This window comes from Felis catus, chromosome E1, assembly GCF_018350175.1.
Source record: "Felis catus isolate Fca126 chromosome E1, F.catus_Fca126_mat1.0, whole genome shotgun sequence".
Classification (NCBI taxonomy): Eukaryota; Metazoa; Chordata; class Mammalia; order Carnivora; family Felidae; genus Felis; species Felis catus.
The window spans coordinates 13881940-13903239 of record NC_058381.1 but is presented as its reverse complement, the minus strand read 5'-3'; the positions used below and the strand labels follow the sequence as shown (position 1 = coordinate 13903239).

General features: G+C 39.8%; 2 protein-coding genes across 2 annotated transcripts; both read right to left on the bottom strand.

Moving 5' to 3' along the window:
- Positions 1-218: 218 nt before the first annotated feature.
- Positions 219-1183, bottom strand: LOC101097434 (olfactory receptor 1G1). The gene has a single exon (XM_003996407.5). The coding sequence runs from the start codon at positions 1158-1160 to the stop codon at positions 219-221; it is 942 nt and encodes a 313-aa protein (XP_003996456.5). The 5' UTR covers positions 1161-1183.
- Positions 1184-14088: 12905 nt separating this feature from the next.
- Positions 14089-15383, bottom strand: LOC101097188 (olfactory receptor 1A1). Its single transcript, XM_003996406.2, has one exon. It carries the CDS (start codon positions 15143-15145, stop codon positions 14216-14218), a length of 930 nt encoding a protein of 309 aa, XP_003996455.1. The 5' UTR covers positions 15146-15383; the 3' UTR covers positions 14089-14215.
- Positions 15384-21300: the final 5917 nt, after the last annotated feature.

Sequence of the window (21300 nt, the reverse complement as noted above, 5' to 3'; positions counted from 1 at the left end):
TGATTTTAGGGCATTATGATTGTAAGAAATTAAGTTAATGAATGATATTGGCCTGATGATGAGTATGTTTGGAGAAAATCCTGTAGGTTAGGCATGAAGATTTCAAGTTCAGATCACAGGTCCTGAAAGTGAGGTCTCCATTTTCTCTCATTCTTTAGTGCTTATATGGTGAATGCAATTAAGTGGAGATCCCCATATTGGATGTGAAGTCACCACTGCTAAGGGGAAGGGATTTTGCTAACCCAAATTAGCTTTCTCAAGGAAGACTTGATGTCTCTGTTCCTCAAGCTATAGATAAAGGGATTCAGCACTGGGGTTACTACTGTGTACATCACTGATGCAACTGTGCCCTTCTGTGCTGAGCGGGTCGAGGGGGGACTGAAGTAAACACAAAAGGAAGTCCCAAAGAATAGAGAAACCACAGAGAGATGAGAGCTGCAGGTGGAAAAGGCTTTCTGCTTCCCCTGAATTGAGGGGATCTTCAGGATGGTCGAGAAAATATGTGCATAAGAGATTATCAGGCAAAGCACACAAACCAGTCCTGCAAGGCCCCCGACAGTGAAAATCACCAGCTCATTAATGAAGGGATCCGTGCAGGACAGACTCAGAAGTGGGTTGATGTCACAGAAGAAGTGTGGGATCTTGCGTTCGGCACAGAAGGACAGATTGTTCATCAAGAGTGTGTGTAGGAGGGAGTGGAGGGCATTCATAATCCAGGATGCAGAAACTAGGAAGACACAGAGCCCAGGGCTCATGACCATGATGTAATGGAGCGGGTAGCATATGGCCACATAGCGGTCGTAGGCCATGACGGCCAAGAGGAATGCCTCCAGCATCACAAACAGCATGAAAAAATACAGTTGCGATAGACACCCTGCATATGAGATGGCCTGATTCTGGATCCATATGTTTGCCAGCATCTTGGGGACTGTGGTGGACACAAAGCAGGCATCGGCAAGAGAGAGGTTGGCCAGGAAGAAGTACATGGGCGTGTGGAGGTGGGCATCAGCAATGATGGCCAGAATGATGAGGAGGTTGCCGCCCACTGTGACCAGGTACATGAACAGAAACAGCCCAAAGAGGACTTCCTGCTGCTCTGGCTGCTTGGAAAGCCCCAGGAGGACAAATGCTGAGATGCTGGTCAGGTTTTCCCACTCCATTTGTCGGTAAGCAGAAAGATGGATTAATTGAATGAAATTGGTAAGCCCTGGTTTGTGGACTTTGAAAATGATGCAGTATTCCAACGTTGATCTTCTAGTGTAAGATGGAATCATGAAATATCCAATATTTAACTGCTTACGATGCACAAAAATGGCAGTTTCATATAGTTCAACTGAATATTTGCAAATGCCTGTGCTTTCTGCCATGGGATACCAAAGATTTGTCTGCAACGGCGGTGGGGGGGGGGGGAGAGGTTTCTTTTTAAAAAGTTTTATTATATAAGCACGAATCCAATACATATACTTTTTTATTATTTTAAGTAACATACTCTTTAAAATTCATGATATAAAGCTTTGACCTACATAATGAACTGTTTACAAAACTCATCAAATATAAACAAAAGCTTGCCTTTGCTTGTTCTTAAGCAGTGAGGAGCTTTTAGTCAATCATTGTCGCCGATTTCTGTGCACTTTGTCCAGTCTTGCCTTTCTCCGACTGTGTTAACTAGACCAGGAGTCAGCAAACCAGAAAACCAGAGCCAGATCCTCCTCACACATTTTTTTTTGGCATGGACCTCAAGCTAAGAATGTAGTTTATGTTTTTAAGTGGTAACCCCCCCCCCCCACAAACCCCACAAACCTTAAAACAAAGAGGCAGATGCAACAAAGGCCACACGTGACCCCCACAAAACCTAAAACCGTTACAACCTGCCCATTCATAGTAAGTTTACCATCCCCTCTGCCAGACTGTAAGTTCTTGGACATCATGATGCAAACACTATTCACCTTTACACCCTTAGCCTAATACATGCTCGCTGACACATAATAAGTGATCAATAAATTTGTTGAATTTACGAAAAATTACTTGGTGTTCACTGGTATGGAGGAGTCATATCAAGTTTGGAACTAATGTTCCAGCTATTTAAGGAGTTCTGAAGAGGCAATTACCAGCACCTTGCGGGAAGAGACTTGAGCATGGGCTGTGGTAAAATAGATATCATACTGACAAAATTCATACGTCCCTTTAATCCTTAATATGAAGTCGTTCTCGAAAGTGGCTTGCTAGCTAAGACTACTTCCCTAGCCAAATTGACATCTAGGTGTGGACATGTGACCAGCTCTTATTTGAGTGAATGAGGGATTTATCTTTTTTCTTCAGCTTGCTGTATTCGAAGAGCAACCAAAGTATAACATGCATACACACACACACACACACACACACACACACACACACAAATCATAGTATGTTATGAAGTGTTTGCATGTAGCAGTAGCAGGATCAATCATGTGTTACAGCTGCATCTTAAAGCCATTCATTTAAACATATAATTTGAGCAACAATACCATAACTGTATACCAATACATATACTTTGAAGCTAGGTTGGAGTTGTTTCTTCACAAAATTCTTGTGGTATTCATGTGCACATTGTGACATTAATCCATCCAAAGATTTCACAGGTCAAGTAAATCTTTAGCATATTTCCCCAATATTTTGAAAAGCATGGCTATTGGAAAAAAGGATGTGGAATTGGTGAAAAGCATATCTAATGCTGAAATCATTATCGCCACCAGCTGGTCTGGTGAGAAATCTGGGTGCCATTATAGACCCATTTTTCTTCCTCCTCGCATGCATCCAATACTACCAAATCCTGGTGATTTTACTTTGCTGATGTAACTAAAATTTACCCATTTCTCTTTATTTACCCACTGTCCTCAGTCCCAGCTGCCACTGCCTTCATTCACGATACTCATTTATCACTTAAATATGGGCAGTCATTCTTGCCTACAGGCATACCCACCTGCCCTCTGGTTTCACTCCAGAGAGAATGGGCTTTCTACAAACCATATCTGATTTTGTCACTCCACCTGAAAAATCCTTCAGGGGTTTCTCATTCCTTTCAGGATAAACTCTACACATCTTCATAGGGCCTGAAGACCCTTGATGTCTCCCCTGATTCATGGACCTTCCTCTCCATTCTGCATCTTATGCCCCACTTATACTTACAATTATTTAGAAGATCTAGATACTTTTTCACCTTTGGGCTTTTGCCCATCTTATTTTCTTGTGCTGGAATAGTCTTCCCTCGGGTTTCAGCTTAGATGTCATTTTTTTTTTCTTTTCAAGTTTTAATTTAAGTTCTAGTTAAAATATATAGTAAACTTGGTTTCAGGCATATATTTTAGTGATTCATCACTTACATATAATGTCCAGCAATCCTCACAAGTGCCCTCCTCAACACCCATTACGCATTTAGCCCACACCCCACCCACCTCCCTCCATCAACCCTCAGTTTGTTCTCATAGTTAAAAGTCTCTTATGGTTTGCTCCCTCCCCCCCTTTTTCCTTCCCATATGTTCATCTGTTTTGTTTCGTAAATTCCACATATGAGTGAAATCTTATGATATTGTCTTTCTCAGACTCATTTAGCTTAATGTAATACACTCTAGCTCCATCTACATTGTTGCAAATGGCAAGGTTTCATTCTTTTGATGGCCACACACACACCATCTTCTTTATCTATTCATTAGTCTTTTTTGAGGAAGACTTTCCTGACTTATTCTCTTGACGACAAACTCAGGTTCACGCCCCTTCTGGCCCTGTGCCTCCCCCATCACAGCATGTGTCACTCTGGACTGTGACCAACTATTTACTTGTCTGTGTTCTCCATTCTACTGTATCTTTGTGAGTAGCCCAAGAAAATGTCTATCTTGTTCATCTTGGAAATGTAACATTAGCCCTGAGCCTGATACAAGATAGGTACTCAGTAATATCTATCACGTGAATGAATAAGTTTCAAAGAAGTGCTGATGCATAGGGGCACTTGTACCCCAATGTTTATAGCAGCACTTTCAACAATGGCCAAGTTATGGGAAGAGCCTAAATGTCCATCAACTGATGAATGGATAAAGAAGATGTGGTTTATATATACAATGGGATACTACTTGGCAATGAGAAAGAATGAAATCCTGCTATTTGCAACAATGTGGATGGAACTGGAGAGTATTATGCTAAGTGAAATAAGCCAGGCAGAGAAAGACAGATACCGTATGTTTTCACTCATATGTGGATCCTGAACAATAGAGGATCAGAGAGGGAAGGAGGCAAACCATAAGAGACTCTTAAATACTGAGAACAAACTGAGGGTTGATGGGGGGTGGGGGAGAGGGGAAAGTGTCTGACGGGCATTGAGGAGGGCACCTGTTGGGATGAGCACTGGGTGTTGTATGGAAACCAATTGGACAATAAACCAAATATATATCTTACATAATCTATAATATAATAGATCTGTATGCTGTAAACTATATCTATATCTATATCTATATCTATATCTATATCTATATCTATATATCTATATCTATATTTCAAGGAATAGAAAGAGTTGACAGGGAGATTGGATAGAAGTAATATCAGGTGGAGGGAAGAGCCTGCATATTTTTATTAGTAGTTTCATACATAGCTTTGAGTTGATAAAGTTTTGGCCATGGGAATATGTAGGAAACATGGTTACAGAAACATAAAGATGTCAAACAAAGCAAATGTGCTCTTTCTAGGTAAAATTCTGGGAATGGAACACTGTTTTATCAGAGGAATTACATCACAGAAACAGTTTCCCACCAGGCTTCATTTTCCCTCCGAAGTGAAGCTTGTCCTAAGAATTTGTCAGCCCTGGCGCCACCCACCGGAATTACTCTTCAGCTGGCATTGGTGGCACCTCCCTGACCATGGATATTCCCCACCACACTCTCTTTCTCTTTTATGCAGGTACTGCGGGGCATGTTGCATGCTGCTCCCCCCCGCCTCATTACAAATATCCATCAAAGGGGAAAATAGAAAGCCCAGAAATGGCACCGTAAAGATCAGATTTTGGTCTGCTAAAGGTGGCAGTGCCGACTGGCAAGAAAGGAAAGGGGGATTGGACAGATGGACTGGGGGTAGGCTTGTTGACTCTATGGGGTCAGTGAATTTAGATTCACACCTCACAGTGTTGACTGAAAACATGTCAGGTTGTTAAAGCACTTTACATAGATACAACTTAAGGCAACCAGCAGAACATACAGCACGATAGTTGTTTGATCTTGGGACAAGGGTGGCCTAGGTAAAAAGCAATGGAAGCAACAATAAAGGAAAAGACAATAGGTTGAATCAAATTAAAATTAAAAATTCTCCTATTAAAGAAAAAGGTCACATGCAGAGTAAAAAAGGCAAGCAAAACGTGGGGAGCTATTTTCAGCATATATTATAGAAAGTATATTCTTAAAAGCACAATCATTAATTTTAATAACTAGGTAAGAGACAACACCCTCCCCCTAAGAAAAATGAATAAGTAACCACTAACCCTTAAGTCACATCCAGAAGGGGCAGAGACTGGACCTAGCTTCAGTGTTTAATTCCAAGACCTGTTCTTCCACTCCACTCATGGTCTTAAGTCACCACAATTTGTCTGCTCACAGGTGACATCTACAAGATTGTCTGCTTGTGTGCCATTGGCCAAAATGTGATCCTGACAGGTGGTGTTCCCTCCACTCTTTCCCGAGAGTTCCCACACTTCTCAGGGCGTATGTTTACTAGATTCTTTATTTACCACACCCTTAGAGCTCTAGTGTAGTGGGGGGGGGGGGAGTAGTGGGGCTCAGTGCATATTTGTGCATAGCGGCAGTGGTTGGCCCCTTCTAACCACAGCAACTTCTGTGTTCCCTGGCCCCCATACCTGTTGCTTTTTCCACTGCTTGGAGCTGACCTCACCTCTCCCTCACTCAGGACAGAGGTTGCTCATTGGCTTAAGGCAGATCGAAAGGGCCTCAGAATCTCCACTCCTGTCAGTCTTGTCTCTTGACGGTTTCTGCCTCAGCAGAAACAGAAACCTAGGCCCTAACTCCCCCATCAGTTTTCCTCTTAGCTCCCTAAGTCACAGATCAGAGACTGGGCTTTTTCTTTTCTTTCCATGTTTGCTATAATTTACCCCCAACTTTGGGGCTATCTCTTGCTGTATAAGACCCAACACTTCATCCAGACGTAAAACTCATTCAGAGTATAGTCTTTCCTTGTCACATGGGCCAGTGGGCATTTCTCCAGGCTTGTTATAAAATATAACTCCTGTGACTTGAAACAAATTTGTTCTCATATTAGCTCATATTAGCTGTGTGCTTTTTTTAACACATAAATTTTCTATGATTGATTGATTATAATTTGAACTTAACTTGGAGGCCCTCTGGACAGAAGTTCACATTGGAAAATGGAAATGAAATTTAGAGAATCTGTGCTCCCCACAGGTGAGGAAAGGAACATCCAGGGTGGAAAGAAGTAAAAGTTACAAGGTTAGAAACAGGGAATCAGATGGTAGTTGGTTGATCAGCAAGTCCTGATCCAACTCCTATGATGTCCAGCTCCTATTCCCATATTGTTCCTAAATATAACAATTTAATCCCAGCTCCCAGGATAATCTATATTTTGTTGGCTAGTGTGTTTATTAAAAAATCCAGAAGAATAAGCAGGAAACCAATAATAGTGATTACTTATTAGAGGTATGGGAATGGGGTGGATGAGACATAGGAGAGGGAGAGAGATTTTCATGTACACTTTTTAGCTCATTTCAAAGTTTAAACCATGTGAATGTACTACTTATTGAAAAATAAATTAATTGACATTTCCCTTCTCCAAAACCAAACAATGGGCTCATAAAATGTATAAAATGAAAGATAATGCAGAATAATGCAGCCTTTCTTTGCTAGAGATTCTGTAAATAGCAGAGAAACTTGTTTGGTTGGAGCCACATCCGTTTAATGCTTTAATGTGGTGTGTGGACATGAATGTGTATGTTTGTGTATTCGTGCATGTGTGTGGGTGTGTGAGTACATTTGTGTCTCCTGCAGAGGCTAGAGGTTGAGTGCATGGGATCATCACGGAATTATTTGGAGACAAGTCACTGCTGGTTCCTGTGCTCTGTTCTGCTTATAGCACAATGACTCCCACTGTCTGTAAGAGTCTAAGGACCTGGGGATCTGCCTCTAACACAGTATCATCACTGTTGTTACAAGGCTGTTTGTGAGAGACGCACAACCAGTTGACCGCAGTGTGGGATGGGCGCAGAAGAAAGGGGGAGAAAAGAAGCAGAATGGAGTCTCTTAGGTCTTACCTGGTTGTTATTGACAATCCCTGAGGGTGTTACCAGCAGGCTTTCATCTGGTTTGCATACATCTTTCCCATTGTGGGTGGTCAGAAGAGGGAGACAGGAACATCTGGTAGAGGCACCAAAAGGAAATTTGCTTCATGCTCTGGATGTGTTGAATAATTCTTGCCATCACTGCATCTGCTCAATTTTCTCCTTTTTGTCTCATAATATTAGAAACCTTTTAAATTTTGTCCATTCTGAGAAAAAGGGACAAGATTTCCAGGTTGACTATGACTATGCCAACATATGTCATCCTGGGATGCTGCATTCACAGAACACCACATGGAGCCTAATAACCACCACATAGCATCCCTTTCCTATTGATTTCAGAATTTGCTGCTAATGTCTGCCCCTTTTACTTGTTCATAGGACCCATGAGAAATGTGTTCTAGTAACTTTATCAGCATCCTTGGAATTAAAATTCTGCTTTTCTTAGCTGTAGGTTGGACCAATCTCAAGACCCATTAAGTTGAAGATAATTAATTCTGTGAAGTACCCCAAACCCCAAAGGATTAAGAATCCAGTGTTGTGTCCTTGCCATAGCTGATCTGGGAGAGGCTAAGGCATTAAGGACCTGCCATTCACCTCTGTGGTCTGAGCACGATCCTAGCATTTTACTTGCCAGCAACACATGGAGATCTTTCAAGGCTTGCCGCAACCATCAGAGACTACAGCCCCAGTGCTGCTCATTAACTCTAGACAATGAGCAACTGTCCTCAGAGGACACATGGGTCTCACTATTCCTTTCTTCAGGAATAGAGAAGGAGTAATTTTAGAGAAGAAACACTTGATCTGCTTTGAGTTTTCCCAAACCCATAGCCCAATGCCACATATTTTAAACTTTCCCATGACTTTCTGGAAAACCAGAGGAGGAATGCACTATGACAGCTGTGGTTTATGTCACTAGTGTTAAATAACAAAATTCAACCAGGTAAATTTGAAGATATAACTGGCTTTACTAAATGATTAACGAATCTGCAAGACCCCATCTAGCAAGTAAAGAGGTACTCCAAGGAGTTGTACAAAATGGAAGGTTTTTATAGAAGGAGGATGGGGCAAGAAAGCTATTATCAAAATGGGGCGCCTGGGTGGCGCAGTCGGTTAAGCGTCCGACTTCAGCCAGGTCACGATCTCGGTCCGTGAGTTCGAGCCCCGCGTCGGGCTCTGGGCTGATGGCTCAGAGCCTGGAGCCTGTTTCCGATTCTGTGTCTCCCTCTCTCTCTGCCCCTCCCCCGTTCATGCTCTGTCTCTCTCTGTCCCAAAAATAAATAAACGTTGAAAAAAAAAATTAAAAAAAAAAAAAAAGAAAAGGATTGTTTGATGCAGGGCTGTTTGCTAGGGGAGAAAGGCTAGGGGTCTTATCATGCAGATGACCTCATTTTTCTTTGGGGGATGGCTAGGGCCCATGTAGCAGCCTCATTCGTGCTGACTGAAAAATTTCTGACTGAGCAATTACGACTACATTTGTGGGGCAGGTTGAAACTGTAGTTAGATTATGTATTAGGCATCAGTGTGGGAACTCTAAGTGACGCCATTTGGGACTTTTTTTTTTTTTAAACACTGTCATGTGCTACTTGTGGAGTTCTTTGGCATCTTCAGTCTGGACTGGATACATTTGGACTGACTGACTGAAAGTGGTGAGGATAGAGACAGTGAAGGATCAGGGGCGCCTAGGTGGTTCAGTTGGTTGAGTGTCTGACTCTTGATTTCAGCTCAGGTCATGGTCCCAGGGTTGTGGGATTGAGTCCCGTGTTGGGATCCATGCTGAACATGGAGGCTGCTTGAGATTTTTCTTTCTCTCTTCCTCTGCCCCTCTTCCCTTCTCCCCTGCTCAAGCTCTCTCTCTCTCAAATTAAAAAAAGAAAGAAAAAAAGAAAGAAACATTGAAGGATCATTTCTCTCTTTTGTTTCAAAGTGATAACTTCTATGAGCCCATGTTTCCCATCTCTGCACTATAGCTCATGCTCTACCAAGGGTGGAGAGTTCTCTCTGCTTGTCAAAGTTCTAGCCATGGCTCCTGCTGGTGCACACATCCTGATGTACTGAGACATCCCTCAGAATTGTATAGCTCCTAAGTGGATCAGCTGTGGAGCTGAGGGAAGAGCATTGTCATGAGGAAACTCTGCATCTTACTAACTGAAAGACATTGAATAAATCACTTCACCTTTCGGAGATACAGCTTTCTTAACTGTAAAGGAGGGCTATTTTCTTTCATGCCACAGGGCTATTTTGAAAATTAAAAGACACGATAATATGTGGCACAATAGTATAAGACACCCAGGCTGGAATCTTATACTCTGAGATGATTTAATCTATTTCCATAACTTTACTTATCACTTTACAGTGGTCTATGTGCTATTAATTTTACTTCAATGTTTCATATCTTTCATTCTACTGTTTAATTGAATACTTCCATGAAAATGTCCCAAAAGAACCCTTGAAAACATACCTAAGTGGAACTAATTTTTCTTAAATGACTCTCTTGTTAACAATTTTCATTAAACATATCACTGGCTTTTTAGGAAATCTCAAAACCTTGAAGATATCTTACTACTTTCATAATAATTACCATATTCTATTGTTCATATTTCCATTACCTTTGCATTTGCACTTGACCCTTGAACAACTAGGGTTAGGGGCATCAACCCCCTACACAGTCAAAAATCTGCAAATAGCTTTTGATTCCCCTAAAACTTAACTATTAATAGTCTACTATTGACTGGAAGCCTTACCAATAACATAAATAATCTATTAACACACATCTTGTATACTATATGTATTATATACTGTATTCTTACAATAAAGTAAGCTCGAGAAAGGAAAATGTTTGTTAAGGGAATTATAAGGAAGAGAAAATACATTGACAGTACTGTCCTATAAAAAATCTGTGTATAAGTGGACCCGTGCAGTTTAAACCCCTGTTTGTTCAAGGGTCAACTGTAGATCCTCTTCTATATCTTCACTGTTTCTTTAGATTGCTCTGAGCTGTTTAATTAACCTCCTGGTCTCACCAATCCTCTCTGTTCCCTTACTGCTCTCTGTCTATCCAATCTTAGTTCCACACAAACTCTCACCATTGCTACATGCAGAGCTTTTATTATCTATCTACATCTACCATCTATGTTCCTATTATCTATCTATCTATCTACCTATCTATCAATCATCTATCTGTATACACAGTATCATAAACACTCCTAGACTCACCATGCAACCTGATACTTAGGTCTTTAGTAATAACTCATGTCTAACTACATGGTATCTCCAGTTACATTCTCCTGACTCTCCCCTTTTGAATTTCCTCTCATACTGAATCCTATACTTATCTTTGCCTTGTTTTTGTTTGTTTTTTTGTTTGTTTGTTTGTTTGTTTGAGAGAGAGAGAGAGGGCGTGGGGGAGGGGCAGAAGGGGACGAAAAAGAGAATCTTAAGCAGGCTCCATGTTCAGCACAGATCCCGACATGGGGCTTGATCCCATGACCCTCGGATAATGACCTGAGCCGAAATTAAGAATTAATCACTCAGCTGACTGAGGCATCCTGGCACCCTGGGATTTACATTTTTAAATATTATTGTTATGTTGCTGTAATATACTGTATGTATGCAGTAATAATAATTACATTATCATCATCATCATCATCATCATCATCAAGGCAGTACTATTGTGGACTGAGACCCCTCAGGAATGAAGGTCCGGGTCATCTCAGCAGGTGAAGACCTAGTGGCAGCTGTTTGGCAGCTCCCCTCAGAGACGTGAGCTTCTGAGGTCATCCCTCAGACATGTGGTCATCCCTCTTCTGAGTTCCTAGGTTCTGGTAACATCACCTTTCCCTTTTGTTCCTAGGGGAAGTGATTTATTCTTGTGGTTAATCTCTGGGCTACCTTCACATCCATCTCTTTCTCCTACAGTCTTTTTTAGGACACACCTATATATCTACTTCCCTGTATTAAATCTTCTGGGTTTAAAAATACTAGATGTGACCCAAACTGAAATACCAGTCATAGACTGTAGTCTTTTCCAGACTTAGTCAATCCCTGGACATTGATATGTGAAGAAATTTAAATTATTGTGTTAAAATTATTCCAGGACCATTCCGTTGGTTGCCTTTTAGTTTTGTTGGTTGTTTCCTTTGCTGTGCAGAAGCTTTTTATCTTCATAAGGTTCCAGTAATTCACTTTTGCTTTTAATTCCCTTGCCTTTGGGGATGTGTCGAGTAAGAGATTGCTACGGCTGAAAAAAAAAAAAAAAAAAGAGGTTAGAGTGGGAGAGAGCCAAAGCATAAGAGACTGTTAAAAACTGAGAACAAACTGAGGGTTGATGGGGGGTGGGAGGGAGGTGAGGGTGGGTGATGGGTATTGAGGAGGGCACCTTTTGGGATGAGCACTGGGTGTTGTATGGAAACCAATTTGTCAATAAATTTCATATATTAAAAAAAAAAAAAAATTATTCCAGGACCAAACCAAAGGGAAATGAGTGAGACAATGACTTGACATACCAGTGTAGTGATTTTTATTTATATTATAATCAGTGATTTTTTTTGTATTATAATCATACACATAGATTCTTATGATTACTGTAGGATACAGTAGAGGAGGCTAACTTCCATGTCCAAGTTAAACAAAGGAATAACATGAGACAGATACAGAGCAGTTAAATGGTATGGAGTTCTCCTAAGAGCTTTACATTCTCAGGCCTTCTTTTATTTTTTATTTTTTTATTAAAAAAAATTTTTTTAATGTTTATTTCTGACACAGAGACAGAGCATGAGTGGGGGAGGGTCAGCAAGAGGGAGACACAGAATCCGAAGCAGGCTCCTGGCTCTGAGCTGTCAGCACAGAGCCCGACACAGGGCTCGAACTCACAGACCATGAGATCATGACCTGAGCTGAAGCCGGACGCTCAACCGACTGAGCCACCCAGGCACCCCTCTCAGGCATTCTTTTATACTCTCCTCTTTGGCACTTAATATTTCACTAGGGGAAATATTTGAAACATATCATGCTATCTGAACTTACCCATAACAACAAAATTAACCTTGTTGCATGCATTGTTTAAAAATAAGATTGCAAGTTTCACTTATTCATCTCACACAAATTTATTAAGTAATTACTATATGCCAGCACTGTCTAAGTTCTGAATATACAACAGTGAACAAAACAGATCCCAAATCTTCACATTCTCATGGGTAGAAACAAGCAATACATTTGTATAACCTTTTCCTTGGCCAACCTTGAAATTCCCTGCATAAAATGCCTCCATTTCCTCTGTGATTTGGTCAGCTATTCACACAGATTCATATGCATTTGTAACCAAAATCTTTTTGGTTGAAAAGAAGATAATTGGGATAGTTCTCATCCTTGGTGTTTTAGAGACCCAGAGAGCATTAAAAGGTGAATAACATCATCTTTTGACATCCCAATTCTTCCAACATGGATAAATAGCTGGCAATGTGAATTATCTATAGAAAACAATAATTTTATATTTTTACTGGCAGTTAAAAATAGTAGATCATAAAGCAACTTGCACACTGTTCCAAGATACACTCATTTCACCTCTTCAAAATGTTATCCTGTTTGGAAATATGATATTTAAGGACAATCATTTATAAATTATTAATATTTTGAAAAATTTTTATAATTTCCTCATGAACAGGATCAAATCATAGGTAGAGGAGTTCCTCATTGGTTATTTAGGACCTGTTGGATTAACTATCTCTGTTTAGGAAATATCACCCACATATCAGGGCTGATCAACCAGAATCAGTCTCATCTTCCCTGGGCCATACTGGAGAAACAAGGTCACATCAGTTTCAATACTGCTCTTTTTTCTTCATTTATTTGGCACTCCAATCTGTTGTCACAGTAACTTTATTTCATGATGTAATTAATTAAGTTAGAATCTTTATTACTTTAAAATGCAATAACTATCAATGAGTATGATTTTGGTACGATTTTATGGAGAATCATCTGCTCTTTAGAAACAGTCTAGTTTAATCAATAATACAACAAGAACAAAAATAGCTGCTGCGTCGGGGCGCCTGGGTGGCTCAGTCGGTTAAGCAGCGGACTTCGGCTCAGGTCATGATCTCGCGGTCCGAGAGTTCGAGCCCCGCGTCGGGCTCTGTGCTGACAGCTCAGAGCCTGGAGCCTGTTTCAGATTCTGTGTCTCCCTCTCTCTCTGACCCTCCCCCATTCATGCTCTGTCTCTCTCTGTCTCGAAAATAAATAAACGTTAAAAAAAAATTAAAAAAAAAATAGCTGCTGCGTCATTGCCTTTAAAGATTTTACTGGATGGGTAAATAATGTCTAGTCCAAATTATGTCTGACATTACCAGATTACAGTGCAGAGACTGATATTTTCATTTGCTCATCTGATTTTCCAACAAGAATCATTGGATACACTTTATATGAACAAGACTGGGAGAGAGGTACAGTGATGTTTTAAGATAGTTCTTGCCTTCAGAGGCTTGTAAGCATTGTAGGGGTGATTAACATACATCCAAGAAAAACTGACATTTGAATAGTGATGTTTAGCCTTCAAGTCATGGACTTTTGCAATCCTCATGCTCTGTGACCATGGTGGAGCAGATATTATTATTCCTAATATGTTGATATAGAAACAAAGTGTCAGATATTTTCAACTTTACTCTGATTATCAGTAGCTTATCTAGGACGTGAACCCAAAATTTCTGTGCTGGCAAAAGGAAAATAATGGGTACAAAGTGATGATTTCAATAAGGTGTGTCATAAACTTACTAGATTTCAGAGAAGGGGATTTTGTAGCTGGGAAGATCAAAGGTTGCTTCTTGGAGGGGATGAACATTAAGGGATGGACTTCCAAGTGCATCCTAATTGATGACTGCATTCCTCAATATGACCTCACATTGGTTATGAGGAAATTCTCTTGCTGAATAGTATCCTCAGGGCAGCCTTCATGTCTCTGTTTCTCAGACTATAAATGAAAGGATTTAGCATTGGAGTCACTGCCATGTACATAACAGTCATGATTGCATCCTTTAGGCTGTAACTAGTCAGAGGGCGGAAATACATGCCCATGACTGTCCCATAATACAGAGAAACAACAGTGAGGTGGGAGCCACAGGTGGAGAAGGCTTTGAGCATGCCCTTAGTGGAAGGAACCCATAAAACTGTGGAAAAGACCCGGACATAGGAGATGATGATGCATAGTAATGGCACAGAGAAAATACCAACCCCTACGTACATCATCTTCACATTGAAGTGGATGTCAGAACAGGACAGCTTAAGCAAAGGGGTAATGTCACAGTAGAAGTTGGCTACCTCCTTGTTGCCACAGAAGGACAGACTAGCTGTGAGCAGAGTATGGGGGAGGGCATTGGCGTTTCCAACCACCCAAGATCCAACAACTAGAAGGACACAAGTCTGTGGGCTCATAATTGTTGTGTAATGAAGTGGGCGGCTGATGGCCATGGCACGATCATATGCCATCACAGCCAGGATATAGCTATCTGTGTTACCCAAGGCAATCATAAAATACATTTGTGTTAGACATCCCCCAAAGGAGATGGATTTGCTGTGCAAGACATGGTTGGCTAGCATCTTGGGGATGGTTACAGAGGAGAATAAGATGTCAACGGAGGAGAGGTTGGCAAGGAAAAAATACATGGGATTGTGAAGGCGAATGTCAGAGCGAATAGCCAAGATGATGAGCAGGTTTCCAGTCAATGTGATGGGGTAAATGAACAGGAAGAAGATGAAGAAGAAGTCTTCCTGTGCCTGCTGACCAGTAACTCCCAGGAGAATGAATTCCAGGGTAGAAGATTGGTTGTCTTCTTTCATGGTTCCTTTGTTAAGAAAGGGGAGAAGAATCCAGAATTATTAATGGATTTTATGTAATGATCTTCTTTATCCATCAGTTTTGATTCAAGTGACTATCAATCTCTACGATGTGTTTACTAAATCCAGAGATAGCCAACATTTTGGGGAAATATCCTTGTTGATTAGTGAAACTGATCAACAATTAACTCTTGACACTCATGTCTAAGAAGTGAACAATCTGTGAATCAAAAGTGGCCATCCTCCCCCATCTCAGAACCATCACTCAAACACCTAGGATTCAATAAATTCACAAATGCCTTTACACTGTATGTGCTGGATATTTTGCTAGACTAATGGAAAAAAGCACAAATATGTGAAAAATACAATTTTTTAGTCCACTTATTCGACATGTAAGACAAAGTCTGTGCTCTCAGCAACTTTACAATGTAATAGAAAAGCCAAAAATAGCACATTTTTAAAGTTTCACACTACAAGGAATGGAAAGCACTTAGAAATCTTGATAAAATACTCCAGTACAAAAGATGTGTCATTACAAGGGCCAGCCATGAAATTAGAAATTGTTCCAATTACCAAACTAATAGAGATCCTAGAGCCCAGGAAGTAACAGGTGTCTATGCTGACATTGGATTATTGTAAATCACCAGGATCACTGGGTTTTTGTCCTAGCAAAAACAAGCCTAGTGAATTTCCTCCCCAAGCACCTCATTTTCAGAGAAGAATTTCACCATGTCCTTTTACAAGGTATATCTCTTTGAAAAACTCTCTAATATCCATAATCACAAAGCTTTTCACTTCCCTTCCTTTATTATTATTTTTCTCACTTCTGGGTGTATAGCCAAAGGAAATGAAATGGGGTATTGAAAAGATTTCTTCAGTCTCATTTTTATGGCAGCATTATTCACCGTACTGAGCTATGGAAACAACATAAGTGTCCACCAAGAGATGAAGGGATAAAGAAGATGTTGTATTCTCTCTCTCTCTCTTCTCATTACGTGAAATAAGCCAGACACAGAGACAAACAGTGAATAACCTCACTTCGATGTGTATTTTAGGAAAGTCATAGTCATAGTAACAGTTAGCCATAGTTGATGCTGATCTTGAGAACTTGGGATCTGCAGCCAGGGTTTGAGTCCTAATTTTGCTACTACAACTCTATGTCAACTTAAGTATTCAATTCATCATTCTTCATTTGATAAAGTGACAAAAATAATTCTACTTACCTTGGAGGTTTTGCGAGGCTCAAAGGAGCTAATGCAGGTAGTGCAGTTGCTGGCTATCTATCCTTGATTTGTCACTGTCATAAAGACCCTTTTCCACAACATTCACACCTCCTATTGAGGCGTCAGCTCAGATGCTGTCAAAGGGGTTTTGGTCCTGTGGCCTTCACTCCTCTTCCACGAGTGGGAAGTACACAGCCAGCTGCTGAAGCACTTGTGAACATTCCTCCCTGGGGAGGCAGGCATGCTGCGGAAAGGGTCAGTAGTAGGCCTGAAGAGTGGGTCTCTGGTCCTCTGCACTTGAGGTGAAGGAGCTAGGACTTGGATGGTTTGGACAAAAGAGCCTCGAGTTTCCTAATGATAGAGCAGAAAGGATGACTGTTCTAGATGGGCCATGAAGACGGGAACTCTAGCTTCCTCCTCAGGAAGCAAGGTGGTCATAGAATAGAGAAAATTAGGAATTCTTTACCAGGTTATAACATCTCTTGAAACGTGACTCCCTCAGGTCTTCATCCTAGCCGTAGTCAGAGTAAATGTTGAGACTCATTACACACTCCTATGGCTGTGCCCTGAGGAGACAGTGGTTCTCAAGAGTAATCTTTCCCAGAGTTCTTTTCTAGAAGGAAGTATGGGCAAGAGGGTTTCTTAGAGAATGTGTCTCCAGGGTCCAAGCTCTGAGCTGACCTCTTCCAAACACTTTGTTGGCATATGGGCTCCTGGCACCAATTAGAACATCCTGTTGGGTGCTGCAAAGACTGTGGTACAACTGAGTAAAAGAAATAATCAACAAAGTGAAACAATAACCTATGGAAAGGGAGAAGATATTTGCAAACCATATATTTGATAGGGGGTTTATAACCAAAATATTTAAAGAACTCATGAAACAAACACACATACAAACAAATTGAATGAAAAAATAGGCAGCAGAACTAAATAGACATTTTCCAAGAAGACACCCAAGTGGCCAACAGATACAGGAAAAGATGATCAGTGTCATCAATCAGCAGGGAAATGCAAATGAAAACCACAATAAGATATCACTTCACACCTGTTGGAATGGCTATTATCAAGAAGACGTGCGGTAATAAAGTTGGCAAGGGTGTAGGTGTAGAGAAATGGAAACTTGTATGGACTGTTGGTGACGATGTAAATTGGTGCAGCCACTATAGAAAACAGTATGGAGATTCCACAAGCAATTAAAAATGGAATTACCGTATGATATAGCAATTCCATTAACTTCTGGGTATATATCCAAAGGAAATGAAACAGGGTATTGAAAAGATATCTTCAGTCTCATTTTATGAGACTATTATATATATTATATATATGTATACATACGTATACATACACACACATATATAATGCATTTAATGAATATGATTCAGTCACAAGAAAGAAGCCAATTCTTCCATTTACATAATAATAGTGAAGCTAAGGGATCTCAGTGAAATTAGCCAGACGCAGAGACAAATAGTGAATGATCTCACTTCTATGTGTATTACAGGAAAGTCACAGTCATAGTAACAGAGAGTAGAGGATGGTTTATCAGGGCCTGGGGGTGTGGGAGAGAGGGAGATCAATTTTTCTGTGTGGAATGATCCTGGCATTTTAAGAGTAAATTCCACTTGGTCATGGTGTCTAAACCTTTTAATATGCTGCAGAACTCTGTTTGCTACTGTTTTGTTGAGGATTTTTAGATCATTGTTCATAAGGGATATTGGTATGAAGTTTTCTTTTTTTTTTCTTGTAGTGTCTTTGGTTGTTTTGATATCCTCACAGAATGAGTTAGGAAATTCCTCTCCTCTTCAATATTTGGAAAAGTTTGAGAAAGATTGGTACTGGTTCCCTTTAAATGTTTGTTAAAATTCACCAGTGAAGCCCGTAGGTCCAGGGATTTTCTTTGTTGGAAATTTTTCATTACTGATTTAATGTCCTTACTAGTTATAGGTCTATTCATATTGTTTGTTTCTTCATGATTTAGTTTTGGTAGGTTGTGCATTTCTAGGAATTTGTGCACATAACCATTCATAATGCTCTTATTATCCTTTTTTAACTATTGAAATGGTAATAATGTCCCCACTTTAATTTCTGATTTTAGTAATTTAAGTCTTTTTTTATCTTTAGTCTATCCAGATAATTTTTTGTCAATTTTGTTGATGGTTTTGAAAAACTAACTTTTGGGTTTTTGATTTCCTCTAATGTTTTTCTATTCTCCATTTCATTTTTCTCTAATCTTTATATTTTCTTTCTTCTGCTAGTTTTGGGTTTTAGCGTGTTCTTTTTCTAAGTTCCTTAGGTTGTAAATTTAGGCTATTGATGGGAGATCATTCTTATGTTTATTTTAATTTAATTTAATTTAATTTATTTATTTTTAATTATTTAAATCCAAGTTAGTTAACATATAGTGTAATAATGATTTCAGGAATAGAATTTAATGATTCATCACTTATATACAATGCTCAGTGCTCCTCCCAACAAGTGCCCTCCTTAATGTCCATCATCCATTTAGTCCATCACCCCACCCAGCACCCTTGTAGAAAACCTCAGTTCATTTTCTGTACTTAAGAGTCTCTTAAGGTTTACCTTCCTCTGTGTTTTTATCATGTTTTTTCCTTCCCATCCCCTATGCTTATCTGTTTTGTTTCTTAAATTCCACATGTGAGTGGAATCATATATTTCTCTGACTGACTTATTTCACTTAGTGTAATATGATATTTGCAAACCAACCAAATATCTACTTCCATCCACGTTGTTGCAAATGGCAAGATTTCATTCTTTTTTGATCGTGAATAAAATTTCAATGTGTGTGTGTGTGTGTGTGTGTCCTCTCCTTTATGCATACATCATTTGGTGGACATTTGGGTTTCTTCCATAATTTGGCTTTTGTTGATAGTCCTCCTATAAACATTGGGATGCATGTACCCCTTTGAATCAGCATTATTGTATCCTTAGGATAAATACCTAGTAATGCAATTGTGGGGTTGTAGGGTAGCTCTGTTTTTAAATTTTTGAGGAACTTCCATACTGTTTTCCAAACTGGTTGCACAACTTTGCATTCCCACCAGCAGTGCACAAGGGTTCCCCTATCTCTGCATCCTAACCAACATCTGTTGTTTCCTGAGTTGTCAATTGTCATTCTGCCAGGTGTGAGATGGTATCTCATCGTGGTTTTGATTTTTATTTCTTTGATGATGAGTGACATTGAGCATCTTTTCATGTGTCTGTTAGTTATCTAGATGTCTTCTTTGGAAAGTTGTCTATTGATCTCTTCTGCCCAGTTCTTCACTGGATTAATTTTTTTGGGGTGTTGAGTTTGATAAGTTCCTCTCTCTCTCTCTCTCTCTCTCTCTATGTATATATATTCATCTATTTTTGAGAGACTGAGAGACAGAGCATGAGTGGAAGAGGGGCAGAGAGAGAGAGCGAGAGCGAGAGCGAGGGAAACACAGAATCCGAAGCAGGCTCCAGGTCTGAGCTGTCAGCACAGAGCCCAATGTGCAGCTTGAGCTCATGAACCATGAGCTCATGATCTGAGCTGAAGTCAGACGCTTAAACAACTAAGCTACCCGAGTGCTCCAAGTTTGGTACGTTCTTTATAGATTTTGGATACTAACCCTTTATCTGATATGTGATTTGCAAGTATCTTTGCCCATTCTGTCTGTTGTCTTTTAGTTTTGTTCATTGTTTCCTTCACTGTGTAGATTCTTGATGAGGTCCCAATAGTTCACTTTGTTTTTGTTTCCCTTGCCTCCAGAGACATGTCTAGTAAGAAGTTGCTGTATCCGAGGTCAAAGATGTTATTGCCCGTTTTGTCCTCTAGGACTTCGATGGTTTCTTGTCTTACATTTAGGTCTTACATCCACTTTGAGTTTATTTTTGTTCCATACTGGTTTTATAAGTGATCAGTCTAATACTTTCATTATGTTTGGTTTTACCTGTGAAATTTTTCCTTTCATAATTTTCTTAGTGTTGAAAATGGCCTTTCCTTATCATTCAAAGAATTCCCTTTAACATTTCTTTTAACACTGATTTGGTGGAGAGGAATGCCTTTAACATTGATTTACCTTGCAAACTATCTCTCCTTCTATTCTGAATGATAGCCTTACTGGGTAGAGTATTTTTGGTTGCATGGTTTTTTTTTCCTTTTGGCACTTCAAATGTATCATGCCATTTCCTTCTGGCCTGCAAGGTTTCTGCTGAGAAATCAGCTTATAGCTTTATGAGGTTTCCCTTGTATTCAACTGTTTTCTCTTGCTGCTTTTAAAATTCTCTCTATCACTACTTTTTGCCATACTTATTATTATGTATCTTGGCATATTCTGGTTGATTTTGTTGGGGCCTCTCTGTGCCTCCTGGATCTGGATGTTTGTTTTCTTCCCCAGATTAGGGAGGTTTTCAGTTATTACTTTTAAAATAAATTTTATTCTCCCCTTTTCCATCTGGGATCCCTGTAATGTAAATATTATTATGCTTGATGATACTTCAGAGTTCCCTTAACCTGTTCTCATTATTCTATTATTCTTTTTTCTTTTTGCTCTTCAAGTTGGTTGCTTTCCATTATTCTTTCAGCTCACTGATCCATTTTTCTGCCTCTGTAATGTGCTCTTGGTTTCCTCCAGTGAAATTTTAACTTCAGTTATTGAGTCCTTTATCTCTGATAGATCATTTTTTTATATTTTATATCTTTTTGTTGATGGTCTCACTGAGAGCCTGCACTCTTTTCTCATGTCCAGTGAGTACCTTTATGACCATTCCTTTGAATTTGTTACCAAGCATATTGTTTATATCCATTTCATTTAGCTCTTTGCTGTGGTTTTGTCCTCTTCTTTCATTTGGGACCCATTCCTTTTTCTCCTCATTTCCTCTAACTTTCTGTGTTTGTTTCTGAGTATTAGAAAAGTCAGCTATGCCTACTGATCTTGAAAATAGTGGCCTTCT

Excerpts from the sequence above, each read along its gene's own strand:
- LOC101097434 (XM_003996407.5), bottom strand. The coding sequence starts at position 1,160 with ATGGAGTGGGAAAACCTGACCAGCATCTCAGCATTTGTCCTCCTGGGG.
- LOC101097188 (XM_003996406.2), bottom strand. The coding sequence starts at position 15,145 with ATGAAAGAAGACAACCAATCTTCTACCCTGGAATTCATTCTCCTGGGA.